The following is a 23,877-nucleotide window of genomic DNA, read 5'->3' as shown; positions in this document are numbered from 1 at the left end:
TATCTCCAATGCTGTTACTGTACGATAATCTGTGGATTCATTTATGGCCATTGTTTTTATTTTTTAACGAGATAAATTTCTGAAAGTTATGATTGTTTATTGTTGATAGCTTGCAATTTATCAATGCAGTTATGCGATTTGTATAACAATGACTCCATATTTGATAAATTTGAGTGCTGCCTCAGTGGAGATGGACTTCATTTGCAACTGGATCTTATAGGTTTTCCATTTCCCTACTACTTTATGTCCCACGTATTTAGATCTCCAATTTCGCCGACCTAACGCATTTGTAATAACATGAATATCTTTTTCTTTTTGACTCAGTAATCTCTTACGAATCTTCTTTCATGGTGGTGGGAGTGACGAGGGGCTACGATAGAAGCTAGCAAAGATCCGAACAGGTTAGCTGCATCTTTTCTTTCTCTTATATCATCTGGTCTGATCACAGAAAAACACTCATTAGTAAAACAATGACATTTTAAAATTAGGATTGGCATTAAGATTTACATCTTTTGTCAATTTAAGCCTGCATTCTCTGTTTTTTTAATTAATTAAATTTAATTCTCTGTTTGTTATAGGGCTAACCGTTTGAAATGTTATATTTTAGCTTTTATGATCTTTTATATTCTATAATTTTAAATTATTTGTTGTTGTGATATACAAAACAAATTATATTATGTACACGCAGTCATGTCAATATTGTCAAAAAAATTTAATATTTAATTAGCATTTTAGTTTAAAAGAAGTGATTCGACCTTTTACTTTCTTAAAATCAATAACAAAATTTTAGCTAAAAAAAATAAAAATTAAATTAACAAAAAAATGTGATCATTGTGGGCTAAATTTGCCAATATCCATTTAGGATTAGTAGAGCAGTAATGTTAGTACAATTTCGGTTATGCTTCAGTCCATCTCTGACTGAGCGTTGTATTTTGTACTTTTTCTTTTTGTTTCTCAAGTATTAAAAATAGGAAGCCACTTCCAAGGGCAAGAAGATCATCTCTAAGTAACCTTACCCGCGGGTTTTACAAACAAGGTATAGTAGTCTCTTTGCCCTCTCTTACTCGCATCAAGCAATGCATATTAACGATGGAAATATGTGAAGGCTTTTATATTAGTCGAATATATTTTGGCTTTTATACTTAAAAAATAGATAAAATATTATAATATTTTAAATTAAAGTGTAAATTGATCATTATGTTAAAATTTTTATTCATTTTTACATTTAAATATTGATTTCTATATATTATCAGAAGATATATTGATTTCTATATATTATCATAAGATATATTTGACAGATCACGTGTTATTGTTTGCTTATACCGTTAGATGACTATTTTTTGGTCAATTGTACAATAAATAATTTACTTATTTTTTGAAGAGCAAAATACAATTTAATTCTTAATACAAAAACTTTTATGATACTTTTACTGCCTATTAACCTCTAAATGATAATCGAGCTACTAATATATTAATTTTGTTACCCTAATGACATAAGCAGGTCACGAAAGCACAAGCGTTGTTGATGAATATTCGTTGAACTCGAGTTCTAAGTTGCAACATCTCGCATGGCATCCATGTACATACTTGATTGCTTGTGCTTCCGGTAATAGCTTGTTTTTCTACCATGCTTAGTTACCCTCTATATACGTGCTTTCAAGACTGCGTTTTACTGGTTTACCATGAGTAAAAATGTACAAGTTCTGCATAATCAAATTCGATAATTTGAAGCCTTTGTCCTGATTAACATGTATAAAAGACAGGTAGGCTCATTTCATAACATTGTCACCATATCTCATCAACAAAAATTCATGTTCAAATGTGCTCAGTCAATGTCCAAATATTTGAAGCAATGAGAGAATTGACCAAGCAAAAGATACCTTCCGATGAGAAACCTACCATGTATACATTTTCAAGTTTAAACAACTTGTGTTTTAGAGTTACTTTAGTAGCAAAGGAACAACAAGTACAATACAAGACATTATTTAATGTTCCAAGCGAATAATCATAAAATTAACATAGTTTTAACACCAAGGTTCAACAGGTTTAGTTTAATAATCCATGCAACCCCAAACATACTAGATATTGTTCGAAATTCCAAGAAGCAAAGCCCAACAAAACAGATGTTCAAAATACAAGCACTCCCTTAACAGTAGAACATAACACGCTTGACATTTTCCTTGAGGGCAGGCAGAGGTCTGACGGCAGCACTAGCACCAGGTCCTCTTGTGCTACGCCCACCAGCAGCTGCAGCTCCACCTCCACGCCCTGCAGCTGTGGCACTTGTCATTGATCCACTGTCTGATGTTTCTGGTTCCATATAAAACCGAGCTCGGAATGCAGCAAGATGTGCGTAGTACGCAGGGGGAACTGCACACATTTGTTAGTTTAAAGATTGTTAAACTGGGGCAAGGAGTCGAAAACTAAAAGACAGAACTCAATTTCTATTTGGATGACTAGAACTTACCAATAGACACTGATCGTGTGCACCTTGCATATCTGCAAAAGGTTAAAATAAGTTCAGATACCAAATCATATTACTGCCTCACAAAAAGAAAAAGATGAGGCAAAGAACATACGTATAGCAAAGGTTATTTGTGAGAGATTGTAATGCATCAGCTGTAAACTTGTTCTCATCCCATAGCACATGGTAATGAGCTGGACGGCTTGTACCCTGTACCAAGGTGGATAAAATATTAAAAACACAATAGTACGACCAACTAATCTAATAATGCCAAAGCAGACACAAAGATATAAACATTCTAGTACAGAAATGAAAGCAAATCAAACCTGAATCCCAGCATGGCTGCATAGGTAGAAGTCAAACTCCGTTGGGTGACAAATTTTGGAGTCCACCACAGTGCCTGTAGAAAACATAAAGGATTTAAGTTATAGATTATGAGACAAAAGTGAAACCATAGTAAATTTAAAACAGATAACTCCTTACCAGGCAAAATGTTCCCACTCCTGTCTACAGCACGGCGATCACTATGATTGTTAGCAAACAACCTTGTATGATGCCTTTTTTGCACCACAACAAAAGTAACAGGAGGCTGATAATTTGGCTCCAACGAGGCACATGCCTGAGGTTAAATGAGTAGAGAGTCAACTTGATGGCGAGTGAATGAGATACAGAGTTTTTAAACTACAAACTGACGTTCGAATTGTTGGTAGTAATGTAGTCAACAGAACGACCTTACCTTACGAATAGCATCAAGTTCATATAACAGAACTTGATAGAACTGGCCTTCGCTGACACCATCCCTGCATATAGAAAATAAAAACATTACTAAATTAATAAAACCAAGAGAAAAGAAGGGGCAAGGAGGGAGAATAAAAGGAGCTCGACGGTACCTGTAGAATATAATGCGCTGTGGCTTCTGTCCAGTGGCTCGTCGGAAAGATATTAGGAGCTCCCTGTATCACCAGAGAACAAAAATAAGAAACCAAATTCAAATAAACTACACTTGAAATCTATGAAATGGATCAAGTAAATAATTAAAAGCACATGAAGAAAACCTTACTTAATCATGCCACCAGAAACAGTCCCCCTTACGGGATCCTGCCATGTCTTGAATAAATCTTGGATGAGCTCCTGACGATGAGCTTGAGCACAAACCAGGCCAGCATACTTTGTAACCTCTGGCCAATCTTGAGAGGCAACAACCTGAATATTTTTTTATGATTACAATTTCAAATACAACAATCATGAAAAGAAAAAAGCAAGCACAAAAAATAGATAAGAAAGCATACAGCTGCAATAGAAGGGCTTGAATCCTCCCCAGGGTGAGGATGGGTAACATCAGCGCCAAAAATTATAGTTGGACGGTCACTGACAAGAGGTATCCTTCGTGATATTGCATCAACAAGAACAGTATTTCTTCCCCCAACCTTTACATTAATTTCAATGCCACATTGGCCAAATATTGTTTGCTCATTCTAAATACATGTTTAGTCAAGCAGCACTGGGAAACAATACCAAGATCAGTCTCACAAATCCTTTTCAAATCACCTGCAAGGGAAATAGAATGATTCAGAGATCAGCATGAATCTTTTTTAAAGAAACAAATTCAGACCAGAAAATTTATACCATAAAGAGAGCCATTATTATCTGGAAGAATAACAATAAGCAGGTCAATCTCTTTGTTCTGGGGCTGCAGTTTAATCATGGCATCATGATATCGTGTTTTCAAAACCTTCTCAACAGACTCAGGACGAGCACTAATTGGAGGAAGCACTGGTTCAGGATTAAAGGCCTGCAAATGACATGAGTGTCAATGTTAAAAAGAACTCTATTCAAAATAAAAACAGTACCAAATTGAGATCACAAAGACAGACTAATGTCAGAGTGTACTACAAATCCCTTACCATGCCAGAGATATAACACATTTGTGCAAGCTCATAACAAAACCCCCGTGCCACACTATCTTGGACTAGCCGAGAAAAGTTTATGCAGATCCAGTTGTTTACAGTCCCACCATTAACCATTTTCTGCAACAAAATAATTAGAAATCAGAAAAAGCACCATTTGAGATAGAACAGATGAACTTCATGCAGTTAGGATACCTATAACTCCTTTTCTTTTCAAGTAGATAACGAAGTTATTTATCTATTCTACCTATAGATTCAGTATGGGTAAAGACTAGTTTAAATTAAAACCAAATACACAGTGAGAATGGAAAGTCAACAACTAAAATGTATGACCTAGCTTTGAAACAGTAAGAGATACCTTGTTCATCATATTCCATTGCCCAACCTGAGGCAGGCAATCCTTCTCTCTACCAGTATCATGATATTTAAGCTGCACAGAGAACAAAAATCAATCACAAATAAAAATATGGAAGGAATTATAAAATTGCAGAAAAAATAACACAATAATTGATAACTTACCCACGGCGGAGGCAGAATACGCGCTTCAACTGAAGCAAGCTTCTCACTGATTTTAATTCCAAATTCCTTAGCATAAGGGTCTTCATGATAAGCATTATGTTGCACCGTCTATAAAGGAATATAAGAAATTAGTCCGCCAGTAACAAACCATCAACTTAATTGACAATTTTGTCTAAGAAAAAGTTCAAGCAAAAGATGATAGTAAGACACAAATATGATATAGATTTTTAGATCCAAAGGTAATCACAAGATGGATATTATATTAGGTCTCACTTATTATTTAGCACTTGAGTTGAACACAGTTTGGCATACACAATAATTATATTTTTACAAGGCAATTGTTCACATGAAAACTACAGAAAATAAAAATAAAAAGGAGACAATTTAAGTAGTTTTGATGCAAATTATTGCAATGCAAATTATTGCAGACTAACAGTCACATCCACCCATCATACAAAAAAAGAAAAAAAATAGTGAGGCGAGATAAAGCGAAAGTGTTAAGAAACACAAAAGAAAAAGCAAAAATGTCGGACCTTCATAATATCATACTCTCTTTCCTGAGGACGCTGGCAGGTGACCTTCAGTAAAGCAGTAATCTGTTTCTCATTCAATCTCTTCGAGTACCTCTGACCCTCAACAATCTTGCATACCTACGTGAATTACAAGTCATTAGCATGCATATCTATATACCAATTACCACCTCAGTCTAAAGGAATTTACCTCCATTGGCAAATAATTTGGTCTCTGCTGGTTTCCAACTTGTAGACAAGGCCATTGGGCATGTTGAATGATGAAACCGTAAGTTTCATGAAAATACTCCACAACAGATTTCATTGTGCCTCTATCATCTACAGGAAAACTATAAACAATAAAGCCTGTTAGAGAATTAGGACCGACACCATATCACAAGTAACAGTTAGATCATTGCTCTAATATTGGCCTATGTTTGCAAAGCACAATACCAGAAAAAGGTTTATGTTCAATAATATTATGCGGCTTTTTAAAAGATAATTTATTTGCTTGAAACAGATGAAACATTTTCTGTACTTACAGGTTAAAAAAATAATGCATACAATTCACATTACAAAAATAGAGATCCTCTAAAAGACATTACATAAAAGAATTATAGTAATACTCACGTCAACTCTCTAGTTGCTTGTGATGTTAAACCTGATATTCGATATTTTCTCCGCATGTTGCCACGGTGTGTAACTTCTACTTTGACTCCTCTAAGAGCCTTTTTAATCTATTCATACAAAAAAGAACACCAAAATGAACATGGTAGGATGATAACTAAAGGGAGAACATAATATTCCCTAGCAGACTTTTTCACCTGCTGAAACAAATGAAATCATGCACAATCCCTAATAATAGATGTCAGGAAATAGCTGGTTTCCAATAAGAGAGAATAAATACAAAAGATGACAAAGTAATCGGTACTTTATATTTCCAATCAGAAGGAAATTTAAGAAATTCTTACCTTCACGCGATCAGCATCAGATAGTGGTCTAGAAACATCACGGTTTAGCAATTGTGTTACAAAATCAATAACAGGCAAAGGCTCAATGAAAGCAGTAGAAGACATATCTGTCCAGCAGATAATTGTCACCATAAGACCAGGTTAGATTAAGGCACAGAGATAAAATACAGGTGCAATGACATGTGAATAAACCACCCAGGCATGCAATATAGATCAAATGAAAATGGTTGTCTCATAACAACAATACCAATATTCAGCGATAGTCCCATCTGTGTAGGACGAATGCTTTGATAAAAACCACGCCAGCTTTCTAATCCCTCACCCAAAGGCTGCCTTCTCCCTAGGTCAGGTGAGTAGAATGAACGTCCAACAGGACAATACCTGTACCCTCACATGTATCAAAATTTGAAAGCCAGAAGCAGCATGGTAAACAGATAAAAAAATAATAATAACCAAAACGCAGTACCTGGTAGTAGGTAATTCTCGAAGAACAATGTCAAGAACCTGAAGAGCTTCCTGAGGTGCATCAGCTTGTTTCCCTTGCAAAAAGAGTCCAAGATGGTGCAGATCAGCACGAGCAGCCAATTTGATTACAACTTTAAAATCCCGGTCCCTTCTGCATCAAGAATATATAATAAGTAATGGAACACAGATGTCAACAAAAAACAATTCAATGTCCCATTCCATACAACCCTATCACCAGTCAGAAGGCATTTAGAAATCAATTGGCTTGAGAAAACATTTTTATTTTCCATTTTCATTTTCTGAAAAACAGTTTTTGTTTTCTATTTCTTATAGAAAATGTTTTAGGTTAACCCATTTAATTTGAAAACATTTTTCTTTTCTTGTTTTATATTTGAAACAAATCCATTTTTCTCTTAAAACAATGCTTCACGAAAATGAAAATGGACTATGTTTTCTGAAACAAAATGAAACCTTGGCACTTCCAAGCCAGAACAAACTTTTGAAGTTTCTAGCATCAGATCCTATGGACAAATGTTAGAAGGATATATTTTTTTTCTAAAAAACAAGTTCTAGCAAAAATAGAAGCAACATAACAAAAAAATAAATGTGCAAATGAATATTGAATGAAAATAAGAAGGCAATCAATCAACAACCTTGGCTGTCCTGAACCATCATCCTCATCAGTAAGGGTGATCTTAAACTCCTTGGACACAAAAGGGAGAGGCCCAGCAGTGTAAAGACTCTTCCGGCCATCATAAGCAGGAAGGCGCTTTCCTAGATGTGATTCTCTATATAATTTCACTAGCTGCTCCATGACAGCCCGGTTCACTCCTCGAGATGCTACCTCCGGTGTAATAGTAACCTATTTCCATTGACAATGCTAATCAAGAATCAGAAGATAAAGGAAACAAAGAAAAGGCTTATTATAAAAGAACTCACATCATACTGGTGCAAATCTTTATCTGGCAATTCAGCAAAGAAATGATTAGCTTTGACAATGCACCTTGTGCCAGTGCTACCCTTTCCAGGTCGAAGAGGAAACCTCACTGACTTGCTTGATGGAGGAACTGGCTGAATTGCTTGGCCAGCTTCTTGCTGGATGGAAAGCTGTTGATAATGCTCAGCCAATGGTACAGGCTCAGGTGGTGGCCTGGATGATGAGCCTGCCTCAGACGGAGCAGGCTGGCGGGTCACCTCAACTTGCATAGGTTGGGTTGCTTGGTGCAGCTCGGGAACAGGTGGTCGGGATGGTCCACCAGCAAAAGGTCCTCCACCACGGCCACCACGGCCTCGACCGCCACCATATCCCCCACGACCTCCTTGCTGAGAAGAACCTCCCCTTCCTCTACCTTGGTATTCAGGAGGTCCTCCACCATACTGCTGTTGTGGCATTCCACGACCCCGACCACCAGAGCCATAACCACCCCGACCTCCTTGCTGAGATTGTGGAGCCCAACCTCGTCCACCCGAGTAACCTCCACTTCCCCCTTGTTGTTGAGGAGGACGTTGGGGACCCTGACCACTGCCAGCACCAGTATCATGAGACTGGGAGCTCTCGCCTCCAGAAGGATTATCACTTCTCTTCTTCCTACCCATGAAGATAACTGCACAAGGACAGAAAGCCAGCAAGCACTAAGCGTGTTTTCAAAACATAAAAATAAGAAGTTATTCTCCTCAATGAAACTTTAAAAGCGTTCTCCACTATCATAACATACCTAAACCCTAAACATCAAGTAATCCTAATTTAAAGAGAGTGAAAATACATATACATATAACAGATCAAATGAAGCAAAACATATCACAGTCAAACAGCGAAACGAAAACCCTAATACATAACAACAATAGCTTAAAAAACGCTAAGATCCCCTCAAACCCTAGATAAGACAAAGCAGTAAACAAAGATCTAAGAAATCGTAGTAAAAAAAAACAAACGAGCGAAAAAAAATCAGTTAAAAAAATAGAAAAAAACCGTAGATCCATCAACAATAAGAAGAAATAAACAGAAATGCGTACAAGCTTCGACGGAAAACCGCTACCGGAAAACCACTTGTCAACGAATAATGTTAATAAAAAAGTGAATAAATTAAAATAAATTAAATTAAAAACAAAAGAAGAAAAAAAAAACAGAGAGGAAAAGGGCGTACTACCAAATACCACTCCTTCAGTCTCTACTATGCAGAGAAAATTGAAAGACTCGCTTGGCAAACATAAAAGAAGGGTAGTGAGCGAAAGCGACTTAAATAGAGGTTGATTAATTAATATTTTATTATGTTATACATTAAAACAAAAATATTTAAAAAAGTTTAAATTAATAAAAAAAACCATAAATGTTTATTGTTATGTTTTTAAGAAGGTCAAAGATAATTATTTATTATTTAAATTATAAGTATCTCGTAAAAATGTTTTTAAGATTTCTCAAAAGATAATTATGTGAAAAATCATATACAAATGAATATATATAAATTTTATATTTAGAAAAAATAATGAAAATATTAAAAGGAAAGTGGGTATTGAGGAGAAGAGGAGTTATATAATAATGAGTAATTTTAAAGTAGTGAGATAGTGAGTGTTTTTAGAAATAAACTATTTTTATAAAACATTAAATTACATAGTTACCCTTATAAAACATTAAAATTATGTTCTTAGATTTTATTTTTTTAACTATAAAATAGAAAGAATTTATTTTTTAAAAATAAATTTAAATTGTAGATTCAAATAAATATAATTGATTTACTTTTTTTTTAGATCTATGATTATACCTAGGTTTTTTAGCTTTGCATTATTTTTTATTTTTAATAACAATAAAAATGTTTGAAATCACACTTTATTCAAATAATGAACTTGTTAACGAAGCAGCTGCTTTTGCGCCCCCTTACACACAAAGGTGTATCCTTTTTTGTGTCCTTACACACAAAGGTGCATTAAGCTTTGATTGTTGAGCTTACAGTACGCTTTGGAACTTTTTTAATTGACTATTGCACTGTAAGAGTAAACAACCCTTCCTTTATGTTTTTCTTTTTCTTTTTTTCCCCCCTTTTTACCTTTCTTAGCATAAAGGAAACTTGAGAATACTAGATAATCCTTTTTACGGTACACTTGTTTTTCTTTTTACAATTACATTGAATTTCGTCTAAATATAAAATTGAGTAAGATGATACTTTTAAATGAGAGATAATTTTTTTTACAACTTGAAATCATAATTAAAGGATATCAAGTTCTTTCATACTTGACTTGACAACTATTAAGATCAATTTATTATTATAATTGAAAATTATTTCTGAAAATGGTTAAGAAAAGTATTTTTAAAATGATGCTAAAAGGATATCAAATTCATTATCACTCAATTGAACATGTATTAGAGTCAGATTATTGTTAATGTTGAAAAATATTTTTTTAAACACATGGTAAATTTTAACATTTTTGTCCAAAAACACTTGAAAAAATAAAATGTTGTAATGAATATATTATTAAGTGGATGTTTAACCTTTCATATTCTTTAATTCTTCACCTTTCATATTGTTATAACCATTTTTCTATATGAAATATATAAATTTAAATTAAAAAAATATTTAAAAATAATTTACACGATATCAATTTATTAATTTGGTATTAACAAATATTTAACTTAAATTGTAATGCTAATATAAATAAATTTATAATATCTCATTATTATAATACATATGTTATAAAAAAATACTACAATATACTAAAAATTTATGACACGTGTATGCATGTAGACAGTACATTTATAAAATACGTACATGCGAAAAATACAATGAAGTATGTAAAATGAAACTAATAATAATACATCATATTCATGTATATACAAAATTACAATAAAAACAAATTAGTTTAAATTTTATAAGCCAAAAGAAATAGAATTAGTAAATACATTTAGTAAATAATATTATATACATTCCATTTACTTTCGAGCTCATAATGCTATATTATAAAATTTTCAAATGCTATATATTGTATTTATATTATAATATATATTATTAAAAAATATTATAATATATGAAATATAATTTTTAAATTTTTTAAATAATTAATATAAATCATTTATAAAATTTAATTATTATAATAATATAAACGAGAGAAATTTATAAATTGATATCCAGATAGCTTTTAAAAATTCAAAAAAAAAGTGAAAAATTCAGCCTTTTAATTTAACTTGAAAATAGACTTAAAAAACTACTTTTCCTTCTATCTATTTACCACAGCTTTTAGAACAAAATAGTAAACACACCCTTAGTAAAAAGTTCCTTTTGCTTTTTGTTATGAGTAATTGCTAAGTAATCGATCATTGTTGGCTGTATGTATGTGATGCGTATGCATGTATTGTATGCTTTTATTCTGTTTCTAAATTTGTCAAAAATGTTATTTTACGAGTGAAAGAAATTTACTTACATCCTATGAACTTGCAAGCAAATGTAGCAAACATAAAATGGGACAATCAGAGGTCTTCGGACCCACATATCGTAAGTGAAAAGGCTAACAAAATCGTTATTGCAATTGATGCAGATTATTATAAATGATAAAATGGTAATACATTCATCCGAAAGATACAAAGTACCAAAACCTAACAACGCTAAAGCATTTAAACATTCAGCTCAACAAATCATCTTCGATAACTTCATTCCAAAAATGAAGTATGATACAAACATAGGAAGGTCATACCGGGTTAGTGGCACAACTTGGGTTTCAAAGAACAATCGGTTCCAACTAAGTTAAAGGATATCTATATGTAGATTAGTTTCCACATCCTGCATGTTAACTGCATCACGGGCTAGTCAGAAAGTACAACATCAGCCCATACCCTAAAATCAACATGAAATCGGAAATTCGATACAACCAAGCAGCCTCCAGTCTAACTTCATTTCTTAGCCTGCCATATATCCGACATCTCAAATTAGCAATATTCTTCAGTATGGATATTGTAGTTTTACTTTTACATGTAGTTGAAAGTTGAAACAATAACACATAATATACAAGCCATACAAGTTCATCACACGCACAAATGCCTTGTCTTGAGATCCTAAGGTTATGGTACAAATACCTATTCTAGATAATTCATGAACCTGCTCCTTGCCTAAAGAAGGAAAGAGAGGGTTAGAGTATTACAAAAGGGAACTCACATCATTCTAGAAATAAATATGCATCCCCAACTTAGAAAATGAAGCAAACCAAGGGGTAAACATATTATTCCGAGAGTTCCGGGAAAACAATATGTAAGTCACACTTTGAACCATCAAGTATGAGAATCTTGTAGATATGCTAGCGGATTATTTGCAAGGCTAGGAAATGAGCCAGGCCAACCTTAACAACTCAAGTCTCAAATTCCATCCCTTTCTTTTTAGCTACTACCACCAGATATCATTTGAATTCTTCAAAGAAAACAACACCAACATTCTAAGAGAAGGCATACAGATATAAGGATATGTGCTACTTTCTGTATACAGGCTAAGACAGGCAGAGAACATGTGTATTGGGATATAATACCTTAAGCCGAGGGGACTGACGAACAACTGGTGATAAAAGATCTGGCTTTGCTACTTTCTTAAGCCGAGGGGACCGATGAACAACTGGTGATAAGATGTCTGATTTGGCTACTTCTTTAAGCCGAGTGGACCAACGACCTGGTGATAGAATATCTGATTTGACTACTTCCTTGGGATTTCTATTGAGTTCTCCATCAATATGTTGATTTTCATTTACCTTGGCTGGAGATTTACTTCCATGGCTGAATTTCTTAAATTGCCTATTTGCATCTTGAAGTGGAATGTGATGCTCATTTTTCTTGGCAGAAGATTCACTTCTATTACTCGAAACAGATAAAGCTGGACCCGACAAAGAGATTGTGGAACAGTCCTGATGAAAAGTTGTGGACTGGGGCTGCAATCCTGATGAGTCATAAGTGATGGAATAATTTTATTAAGAAAAATGATTACAAACTTATATTAGAGGAAACACATGGTAAGAATATGAAAAATAGCTTCTTAAATTACAAGCGGTGACAGAAAAGGTCTCAACAAACAGAATCATATCCTTGAAACTGCAGGGTAAAATTTAAGCATCAAACATGCAGGGTGAAAAGAATACAATGAATCATACCAAGTGCTGCTGCTTCTTGAAACTTTTCTCTGATGGTTCTAACAAAGCCAAATAAGTCATTTGTTCTGTTCAACTCATTAATCAAGTCTTTAATGCCATTCAAGTTTGGGTTGCAATCCAATACTTGAGATCATGAGGAAGAAAATAAACATGTTAGAACACGTACCATTTCAGAATATAGCTAACACAAAAGGACAAAATTACTTACAGGAGTAGGCATCATTTGCATGACGAATGGTAAAAGAATATTCTTCCTTTGGATTTTTTATGTTAATATCATTGAAAGTAAACTTCACCCCTGGATAAACAAAAGAGCCAGTAAGAAAATAACAGGGGCAAGAAGGGGGATCAAAATGCCATGCAACCTAATTATCTCACTTACCATGACCACCTTCAATCTGAAAACTAAGAACCCGATTATACCATGAAATAGCTTCTTGAATTCCTCCATTTTCCTCTATTTCATGTTCTGCATCCTCTTCAGTTTTTGACAAAGCTATGGATAACACCAAACAGAGAAAAAAGAATGAAACCACAGAATTCTGAAAATAATTAACAAATTTATATGAAATTATTAAAAGGAAAACAGTAAATAACAAAGCAAACATTGTTCAGGAAATAGAAGAAAACATGATATAAGCATATATTCCAGCAAACTAGGCCCGAAGAATAAGTTTTCCTGTTACTCTCTTGCTTGGAGCAGGCTAATTGGAGCATTCAAGGTGCATGGTGATCCAAAATAACTGCTTAAGCAGACCTCCTGGTACCTTAACAATTCCTTGCCAACCATAGGTAGTACAGATTCAAATTACACAGTAAATGGCATGGGAAATAGCAAACAGATGCATATAGACAGTACAAATGTGCAGGTACAAACATCTTTAAGGAAATGAAAATAAGTAAATCCACCAAGGAATGGAGACTTAGCAATACATTTGGCATGGGAATATATCCATAGCAGCTTAACTCCCTTCATCAGCACGCAATGCGTGAAATGCATAATCCATTATATAAAAACTCACCCCAATAACATTCTCAAAGCTCTAATCCCATGTAACCACTGGAAAAACAACAATGAAAATGTGCATTACCAAAATCTCTATAATTTAAATTTTAGATGGCAAAAAAATGCAAAACCATGGTAGGTGAACACCAGATACATCAACTCGAGCCATACATGAACCATAAGTACAGCCCATTGTTAAGTGTGTATAACTACCTAGAGATTGCCGAGATATAATTGCTCCATACTCTTCCCTCCTACTCCTTTGAACTTGAACAGTTCTTTTAAGTTCTTCTACTCTAGCTTTTACAGCAGAGATTGAATCCCTCGTTGCCATCTGCTTCGCCTCTTTACGGGTCTTCGCTATAAAGCAGCATTATAAAAGAACATTAAAAACTCACTGTGCTTTCCAATTCATAACAAATTGATATATATCCAAACCAAAAAAAAAAGGAAAAGTTCAAAACAGAGGGAGCAAATACCAGCTAAAACCTTGACAAGCTCATCTTCGGCTTCTCTTAAATTGGCTTTCATTTTTGCAAGTTTGGCTGTAAAAAATATAGAATAACAAGAAAATCCCGGAAATTCACTATCAAGATTCAAAACCCTAGTCCTTTTTCAGAACCATAATTCCACTCATATATGTCAAAGAGAAAGTGAGTAGGAACCCTAAAATTAAAGGAAGTGAGGTTGCTGACCATGATTTTGAGCAGTATCAAGCGCTAGGGACTTGATGGAATTAAGAGAAGAAGGAAACGATGCCGTAAAAGAATCTATCTTCTGCTGTTGGATCGAAAACTCTCTGTCACAGATCGTTCTCAGAGACTCCATTTTCGTCTTTGGAGATTGCTCAGTTTCGCGCTCCATTTGCAAGAGAGAGGGGCCTGAAAACTTTTTCCTTTTTTTTTTCTTTTTAATTAAAAGGGCGGCCTGATTTGAATGAAAAGGGAAATCTTGTAAGAGATAGAGAAAATAGCTCCCTTTAATTTAAATTGAAAATATAAAAATAAAATTAATTCCCTATAAATCTAAGCATTATTTTTTAAGTTAGCTATTTTTGTTAAAATTTATTAAAAGTTGCTGTAACTTCATAACATGAGTTAACTGTATTCAACATCCTCAAATTATAACTTTTTTTAATTAATCCTCAAACTTTAAATATTTTAATTGCATTTCTAAATTATTACGTCTCTCCATTATTAAATTTATAAATATCTTAATTTTGATATTTTTGAAGGTTTTATAGAAACTTTGTCAGTTCACTCTCTTCCTTTCTTTCTTTTCTTTTTTTTAATTTTTAATTTTTAATTTTTACTTTTTAAAAGTTATGTAATAACATTTTATTCTTCTTTTTAACTTTTTATTTTAAATTATATCATATAAAATTCGATATGTTATTCAACAATTAAATTAATAGTCTTAATAATTAAAATACTTAATTAATATAACATCGATAATTAAAAATATAATTAAAATATTTAAAAATTAATTTAAAATAAATATCATAATTTAGAGATGTCAACTATAATTAACTCTCATAAAACATAAAAATGAAAGCAAGATTGATACAATAAACATATCAAAATGACAAAATCCACAAAAAACCAATACGCTTGGATATTACATAATAATTGGACGAAAATGTAAAATCTAATAATACGGTAAATTGAACAATTAATAATTTAATTATTGAATTTTCAAATAAAAAAATTGTGAGAATGTTTTTAATTAAAACGGTTAATAATAACTTTTTACACTCCTTCCTATTAAACTGATGTTAAATTTTTCTATTTTATTACTGTAATGGTTCGTCATTTCTAACTTTTAATTTTCAATGATCATTAAAGCAAGGAATTAAAAGAAGTCAAAGTTTAAAAATAATAATTAACTTTTTTATTATTAATATTCTATTTAAAGTTGGAATAAACCAATATTTATATGAATTGATTAGAAGCGTTTTTTAATTAATATTATATTAGTAATGATTTTATTAGCAATAAATTAGAAAAAAATCATAAATTCTTTATTAATTGATTGAAATAAGTTAACATTTATATGAATTGATTAAGCTGTACATGAATTCTTTTGGGTGATAAACCCTAAAAATTGAGTGATTATTAAATAGTTTATTAAATGTAAATTTTGTTTACATCTATTTTCATACAAATAGTTTACAAACATATGCATATTTTCTATAGGTAACTTTAAATAGATTACATATAAGTTAAATTTATTAATTTATTTAAAGTATTAAAATTAAAAATTAAGTAATTTAACAGGTTGAATTTTATATTTATATTTTTATTTTTAATAAATAATTGAGAATCATTTTATTATTAATATTTCATATTTTAAAATAAATAACATTTTGTAAGTAAAAATATCATGCAAACCTTAACTAGGAATTATATTGTATTTTGTCTCATCTACTCAATAAATGGGAAAAATAATCTCTATACATTAAATCAAAAAATAAATTGTCGTGGTTGACGAAATAATAATATAGTAAATCACATGCTGTGTCGCGCGTACTTCATGTTGACATATATAAATCAATTTTTAACGATTGGAAAAGATGAAGTTTTTAACATAAATGATCAATTGCTTTTTGATCATTGCAAGGAGATTAATTTACTCGTTTTTTGAGTAAATGAGACAAAATGGAATCTGACTTCTAATGTCACGGGCCGCGCAAAGGAGCTTACAACGGATGTGCACATTTCAGACCTTTCTTGTTCCTTTGGGGTAATTCGACTCGACATAACTAACCCGTTACTTGGAAGAAACTCAATACCATCTACTTGTATCTTAATTAAAATATAAACAATTCGATCAATTGTATTTTTACCAAAATAATTATTATAAATCATAGAGGATAAAAATATATAAAGTTTAAATGCTTTAGAACCCTCTTATTGCAAATGGAGATTAATCTCAGTTATTAATGTAATTCGATCTGTATCGCTTGATCTAGGATAACTCGACTATAAATAATGCCTTCTCTTTCATTTGTATTCATTTCATTATTGAGTTAAATAATACTATTAACAACATTCACTTAAACACTTGATGTCTTATTCTTTTGTTGCGGTTGTTCTATTCAAATTCAAGCCATTTTGTAAAGTTGACCTAAGTTAATTTGAAGCAAATAAATTGTTTAAAGTCACATGATTTTGCCAGATTTAAGTTTTGGTCCCGTAACACTAATACATGGACATCCATGATATAGACTAACTTACACAAATTAAAAAAAAAATCATCTAAAATTGCACGATTTTACCAGACTTAAATTATAGTCTCATAATACTAATATAAAATTATTTAATATTCATCATTGTAATTTTTTTTTCTCAGTAGTACTACACTTTTTAACATTATAATGTATTGAATAGTATCTAGAATTAGTACAGTACAGGTGTAAATAAGATGGCTCTGCTTAGAAAAGTACTTTGTAAAGAGCGAATAGAAGTAGCGATCCCATGGTTGACTGCCCATGATTTCAAATCTCTTGTAACCAGGATTCTTACTCAATTATTGCTGTAAGGCAACCCTCTCCTCCCCCTTTATCACTTAACTTTCCTTGAATTACATTGGATTTGAGATTAATATTTGTTAATGATTTAAGATAAAATCCTTTTAATTGATACGTTTTTTGATGCTCAAAATTTATATCTTCTTTTCTATATAAGCAAAACCATTACTATTTCAATCAATTGGTATTTTGATTATTTTCTTTTGTTTTTCTTTTTGATGTGGATGGAAAACCAATACACTTTCAAGGTTTTGTCCATGACTTTAAAGAAAATATAAAAGTATTTTTTAAAGCCAATATGGAGTTGATAAAAAATTATTATCGTTGAAAAGCAATGTGCTTAGAAAATTTAAACCCAAACTATAGCATATAAAAATTCTGTGGACAACGATAACTACTCTAGTGATAGAGTATTTATTCACATGAACTCTATATCTTAGAGGTTACAAATTTGATTCATGAACATAGTTTTTGCTCTCCTACAACTTAAGAGGTTCCTCTAAACTCTCTTTACAACAGCAAAACAAGAATTTAGGTGTTACTGTAGTATAATAAGTGTTTAATCATTGCACTTTAATGGAATCCAAATTTAGGGATCAAATTGAAATTTGTTGTCAAGTTCCTAGACTAATATGGACAAAAAAAAGTATAGGTACCAAGTTGAGAAAATTTATAAGTTGAGGGAGTTAGATGATGCTTTATTCCTTTTATTTAATACAAAATTTTCCCATGGCAAATCTTAACCCGCCTTTAAAACTCAAAAACGACTCCCTAGTCCTAGTAAACGAGGTCTGTCAGTTTGATTTGCTTCACACTTTAAGCCCTGAAATCATAAAGAACAAACATGAGCTTAAAAATTGGCGGGACAATAGAAAAGGTGAACGGAAAAGAACTTTTCTACTCTGAATTTGCTGAGAAATACTTGGCGGGAAACCAGCCTGTGCTGTTAACTGGTTTGATGGATGATTGGACAGCTTCCAAACACTGGGTTTCCTCCAATGGCCAACCTAACCTCCTTTTCTTTCCTACCCATTTTGGGAAATCCAAAGTTCAGGTATTTCCCTGCTTTTTCTCAAAATTTCATATTTTCGTTTCTTGTTGTTTTCAGGACAAGATGGTTTTCATTTCTTTCGGTCTTTTTTACAAACACTTGGGGTGCAAATTATATAGGTAGCAGATTGTGATACAAGGGAGTTTACCGATCAGAAAAGGATAGAGATGTCTGTTTCGGAGTTTGTTAATCACTGGCTTCAGGGTTCTAAGGGGAACCATGATGTTAATGGGAAGTCCGCTCTATATTTGAAGGATTGGCATTTTGTGAAGGTGCGTTCTTAACCTTTTAATGCTTATTGTTAGTGGCTATTAAAATGTTATAGGTATGTAGTAGAGTTTTACAGTGTTCCATTGTAATTATGCACTATATCCATTTATTAGAAACCAATGCAGTTGAGCACATCTATGTCAACCATCAATATGTACTATTTACTCTAAAAATACAGTTTATGTTAGCTGAACTCGTCATTTTACATAAAGTACCCATGTTCAGCATTTATATATAGCACATATACAGTCATATGGTATAAAGTTCATCCCTGAGTTTAGGTAAAATAGACATGAGTTAAATTTGGAGTTCTTTTGCAGAACAGAATCATATATATCCACTGTTTTTGCCCTGAACTATATGTGAAACAACAGGCATATATGTATAAAACTATTCAGTATTTTTGCCTGATTATATACGAAACAAGACATACATGTCAACTTATAAGATTATTCAGGTGAGATTTGAAGAGACTAGCTTTCCTTTGAATATGAAAGATGTCAACGAGTTATTTAGATCATTGTTTCTATGACATCATGTTAAAATTGTCTGCCCTCCTTTTCTTTCTTCTTTCTTTCTTTCTTTGTTGTTGATGATTATCATGTTATTGTTTTGTTATTGTTGTTCGTTTTGTGTTTGCTACAAACTTTTCTCTTTTATTTATCAAACGTTCTTAACAAAAGAAATGACTTAGCCATATTAGGACAAGTTGTGGATGCTTTCCTGATTTTCTGTTATGCTTTATGCTAATATGTAAAAGTACATTACAAGCTTAGTTGTCTCAGTTTTTCATATCCTTTTCAATCTTTTTGTCAGGAGTATCCAGAATATCAAGCATATATAACTCCTCTTTTTTTTACTGATGATTGGCTGAATCTTTATCTTGACAATTATCACATGCATGACGATCTGGATGCTGATCGAGTGAGTAATGATATAAGTTGCTCTGACTATCGCTTTGTGTATATGGGAGCAAAAGGTTCGAGTACAGATGCAACAATATCTTCAGTGGTTGGATATATTATAGAACTTTAGATATATATACCTTGTCAGGACAGATGCTGAGTGACCATTCTGTGACCATGAATATTTAATGCAAAAGAAACTATCAAACCATTTAAATCTTTCCATTGCAGGATCCTGGACACCTCTTCATGCTGATGTTTTCAGATCATATAGTTGGTCGGCAAATGTGTGCGGCAAGAAAAAGTGGCTTTTTCTGCCTCCTCAGCAATTTAATCTTTTGTTTGACAGGCATGGACAACTTCTTGCTCAATATAGCATCAGATAGTTGTATGTTTGGAGATTTTAGCACTTTAGCTTTTTTGGACTTCGTAAAAGGACATTTAGTTAGCATTCAAACTATAACAGCCATTTCTTTGGCATTTATTGTTATTGTTGCTGGAGTCCAAGAGAAGGCAATACCCAGCTAACAAGTTGCTTCCATTTGTCCTGCTTCACACCGATGTTGAAGCCAGTTAAGGTGCTGTGGAGGCAGAACAAGATTAAAGAGAGACTGAGAGATCCGTGACCTAAATGGGATATGGTCCTTTAAATAAGAAGCCTCAATGTAATCAGAATTAGGTAGTGATGCATTATCACATGTCTAATTTGCATGGTGGCCTTAATATTAGTCTAGTACGCCGCCTGAGCTGGTAAGCAGGTATTCCTTGTTGTATATAGAGCTGGTGGATTGTCCAGCTCCCCTGTGGTTTAAATTTGGCCTATAGACTGGATCCGTGGTCTTTTCCCATATTCAAAATATCATGTAAAAGGTTAAAAAGATATTAAGAAGATTAGAGAAATTACCTGCATTCTTTCATGGGGTTGTGAATTGTGATGACAAATGCATAGGTTATTACCATGTTCTTGCATTCTATTTCATAGCTGACTGCTGTTTTAAGAATATACTTTCTACTCAGTGCAGGCCTTTAGTAACATTATTTCTTGATTGCTGTCTTATTTCACCTCAGGAACATGAAAAATACCGTGTATAATATCTTTGATGATATTAGTGAAACTGAATTTCCTGGTTTTAAGAAGGTAACTAGTCCTTCTAGAGCTTCAAATGTACTTTTAATTTCTTTCCTGCACATTTAAAACACGTGCTCTTATTTTCATACCATGTGAAGGCTATCTGGCTGGAATGCATACAGGAGCCAAACGAAATTATCTTTGTGCCTAGTGGATGGTACCATCAAGTCCATAATCTGGTAAATTAAATTATTTTTCTTTTTTTATCTTGCCAATAAATCTTTTTGAAGGTTATCAATGCTTTGAGGGCATGTAATTAAAAAGTGTCCACTGAAAAAGGAGAATAGACTTAGAGAAAATGATAGATGAGTTGGGGAACAGAGGGGCATTGGCTGATGTGTCTGTTCAATGGTGATAAAGATTTTTTTTTCATTGGTGTTTCTAACATATACAGAGGGGTAAACTGTGGTCTTGCAATAATAGGTTCCACAGCTCCCATGTTACTGTAGTTTGCCAAAAACTTTAGTCTCAAGTCTCATGTAGATACACTGAGCTACCTTTCTTGCACGTGATGTATCGTGTATCTCTTTTAAACTCATAATACAAAGATTTTCAGGAGGACACAATATCAATAAACCACAACTGGTTCAATGGCTACAATCTTTCTTGGGTGGTAAGTGCGGTTACTACAGACCTGTTCTTCATAAATATAAAAACCCATTTCTTATGTAGAATATGAAGTATATCTTGTTAATAAACTTTTTCTTTCAGTGGGATCTATTATTAAGAGACTACAAGGAGGCCAAGGAGTACATAGAGGATATCAAAGATATCTGTGATGATTTTGAAGGGCTCTGTCAACGCAATCTTGCAGCAAATACAGGTGATATATTAATCTTCATAGGATGATAGTTCACCACATGTTTGAGTTCAGGTTGTTATTTTCTTCTTGTCGCTAGTTTTTTATACCTAATGTTAGTGGATGAACTTATTTATTTATTTTTGGTTAATGTCAGTCTTGTTATTCAATGGTTTTCCTGAAGTGGGAAGTGTCACCAGTAAAGAATTTCACTGACCTTATACATTTTTTCTGGGATAGTATCATTTAGTTGATTCTGCAACTTACTAGAACACTTCCTATCGCAAATGTCGTGATTTTGCAACATACTTTCTAGGGTAAACTACATTAGTAGTCACCCAACTATGTTTTTTCTTCATTTTTAATCACCAAACTATGAGAAGTTACAAAATAGACACTCGACTATTTAACGTTGTCTTTTTTAGTCACCCAATTATATTGGATTTTTTGGGAGCTTCCATTTTTATGAAATTGTTGGGGTGACCAAAAAAGAAAAGAAACATAGTTGGGTGACTACTAATGCAGTTTAACCTACTTTCTCTCTCATGTGCCAAAATTGTTGTCGTCTTTATGATAAGCTTGATAAAAGTTTGTCCTCTTTCTACAGGAATGAATTTTAATGACTTCTTCATCTTCATATCACGCTTTTCGCTGGCCAATGTGGTGGAACTGTATTATCTACGTGGTGAATTGAACTCCGAAAGTTCAATCTGGCATTGCTCTGCTATAATAAAACATTTTGCTCTGAACCTTTCATCTATAAGGAAAACAGCATTGAAGATGAAATCTGAAGGCGTGGAAGGAAATCTCAGTATCATAAATTTGTTGGAAGCTCTAAGCGATCCCAAGTTTCTTAAACTATGCACTGGTTTAGGCAGAATATATTCAGTTATCCACGAGGAAGAGAACTGGAGCTGTACTATGAAGAAAGCTTTGATGGCTGATTTTGCTATGTATGGATCTCAAGTTTGTAGTCCCGAAGATCTCATTACATTTATAGACTATGCCGTTTCGAAACTTAGTAGCAACTGCGATGAGCAAAACCCTCTTCTGTCAGTATTATACGAAATCCAGCCACACGAACAAAATCAGCACTTTTAACAGTTATTTTTCCATCTATATTATGTTGCCGTTTCGAAACTTAGTAGCAACTGCGATGAGCAAAACCCTCTTCTGTCAGTATTATACGAAATCCAGCCACACGAACAAAATCAGCACTTTTAACAGTTATTTTTCCATCTATATTATGTTGTGTTTACTTCATAGATCTGTTGCTGCTGGTAATCATATACGCACTCAATTCTAATATGAAGCTAAGAATGTGGATTCAATGACGTTGAAGCATTCAAGCCTGTGGAATTGAAGTCTACGCATTGCAGCCCAGATAAGTTATTTCTTGGGATATAAGTAACATTTAGTCATTGAACTTAGCAACTTTTTCACATCGGTATCTGAATTTTTTGGGTTTATATTAGTCCCAAAAATTGACAATTCTTTTCAATTTAATCCCTGAACTTGGATTTCAGATTTCATTAAAGTATGATGATTGCACTAGATCATCACCTATTTTTAATTTTTTTAATAATTTCCTCATAAATTTTTTATATTTTATATAATTAGAAAAAACAAATGACGATGACATCTAAGATTAGGGACCAAATTGGGATAAGCTGTCTAATTTTGGGATTAACGTGGACAAAAAAAATTCAAAGATCAAGTAGAGAAAAATTGTTAAGTTCAAGGACTAAATGTAAAGCATTAATAAAACTAGACTAAATTGGTGTTACTAGTCAGCCGAGAAAAAAAATGACAAAATTTGATTATAGAAATTATGAAAATATCTTTTTGCAATTAAAATAAGTCATATTATCTAAAAACACTTTGGTGTTTTCATTTTAATAAAAATGAATAAATATATGCACTAAAGTGCGATTTAAACTCACACCAATTGAATTAGTAAAATTATAAATTTATCACTCAACCAAAACTTTATTTTAATAAATTTTATACAATTTTATTTTAATACGCACAATTTATTTAATAACGTTGTTAATTGAGTTAGTGTCACAAGCTAACTCGAGAGTAACTCACAATTAATGATAAAATCATGATAAATTATTGTAATCTATTTAGTATTTTTTATTTGATATATTTATATGTTTAAATTTCGTTTTACTCATAATTTTTTCTAATTTGTTATTTTAATATAATACATATTTCATGTGTTTATTCTAATTAA

At 32.6% G+C, this 23,877-nt stretch overlaps 3 protein-coding genes and 1 long non-coding RNA gene across 6 annotated transcripts; 2 read left to right on the top strand and 2 right to left on the bottom strand.

Moving 5' to 3' along the window:
• The first annotated feature begins 329 nt into the window (after positions 1–329).
• On the top strand, positions 330–1,780 carry LOC121211265 (uncharacterized). Its single transcript, XR_005906564.1, has 3 exons — positions 330–401; positions 960–1,036; positions 1,502–1,780. It is a non-coding gene; the product is annotated as an uncharacterized lncRNA (long non-coding RNA).
• A 204-nt stretch (positions 1,781–1,984) lies between these two features.
• LOC107904760 (protein argonaute 1) lies at positions 1,985–9,135 on the bottom strand. The gene is given in 23 exon segments (XM_016831241.2): positions 1,985–2,370; positions 2,468–2,499; positions 2,580–2,674; positions 2,791–2,864; positions 2,948–3,083; positions 3,201–3,264; positions 3,355–3,417; positions 3,525–3,667; positions 3,754–3,902; positions 3,905–4,012; positions 4,091–4,256; positions 4,369–4,491; positions 4,730–4,801; positions 4,891–4,998; positions 5,424–5,540; positions 5,611–5,749; positions 6,030–6,136; positions 6,371–6,477; positions 6,618–6,751; positions 6,837–6,986; positions 7,489–7,697; positions 7,775–8,439; positions 8,983–9,135. Coding segments are annotated over 22 exon segments (3,177 nt in total). The 5' UTR covers positions 8,432–8,439; positions 8,983–9,135; the 3' UTR covers positions 1,985–2,146.
• A 2,206-nt stretch (positions 9,136–11,341) lies between these two features.
• LOC121211264 (kinetochore protein SPC25 homolog) lies at positions 11,342–14,941 on the bottom strand. Of its 2 annotated transcripts, XR_005906563.1 has the most exons (9): positions 14,651–14,908; positions 14,435–14,500; positions 14,169–14,315; positions 13,332–13,445; positions 13,158–13,247; positions 12,950–13,072; positions 12,554–12,738; positions 12,338–12,474; positions 11,449–11,723 (listed from the first exon to the last, which is right to left on the bottom strand). XR_005906563.1 is itself a non-coding variant. In XM_041083858.1 (8 exons), exons 1-8 carry the CDS (start codon positions 14,817–14,819, stop codon positions 11,712–11,714), a joined length of 1,122 nt encoding a protein of 373 aa, XP_040939792.1. In that variant the 5' UTR covers positions 14,820–14,941; the 3' UTR covers positions 11,342–11,711. The 2 variants fall into 2 exon arrangements, 1 of the variants encoding a protein (XP_040939792.1); XM_041083858.1 differs by having other exon boundaries at positions 11,342–11,723; positions 12,338–12,738; positions 14,651–14,941.
• Positions 14,942–18,221: 3,280 nt separating this feature from the next.
• LOC107904757 (2-oxoglutarate and iron-dependent oxygenase JMJD4) lies at positions 18,222–22,901 on the top strand. Of its 2 annotated transcripts, XM_041083857.1 has the most exons (10): positions 18,222–18,538; positions 18,655–18,807; positions 19,622–19,784; positions 19,942–20,059; positions 20,779–20,848; positions 20,938–21,018; positions 21,396–21,452; positions 21,551–21,662; positions 22,246–22,706; positions 22,830–22,901. In XM_041083857.1, exons 1-10 carry the CDS (start codon positions 18,329–18,331, stop codon positions 22,860–22,862), a joined length of 1,458 nt encoding a protein of 485 aa, XP_040939791.1. In that variant the 5' UTR covers positions 18,222–18,328; the 3' UTR covers positions 22,863–22,901. The 2 variants fall into 2 exon arrangements, with proteins under 2 accessions (XP_040939791.1, XP_016686726.2); XM_016831237.2 differs by having other exon boundaries at positions 22,246–22,901.
• The last annotated feature ends 976 nt before the right edge of the window (positions 22,902–23,877 follow it).

The sequence above is a fragment of the Gossypium hirsutum genome, chromosome A12 (genome assembly GCF_007990345.1).
Source record: "Gossypium hirsutum isolate 1008001.06 chromosome A12, Gossypium_hirsutum_v2.1, whole genome shotgun sequence".
In the NCBI taxonomy this organism is placed as follows: domain Eukaryota; kingdom Viridiplantae; phylum Streptophyta; class Magnoliopsida; order Malvales; family Malvaceae; genus Gossypium; species Gossypium hirsutum.
The sequence above is the reverse complement of the archived record's forward strand: the minus strand, read 5'-3'. Positions and strand labels throughout refer to the sequence as shown.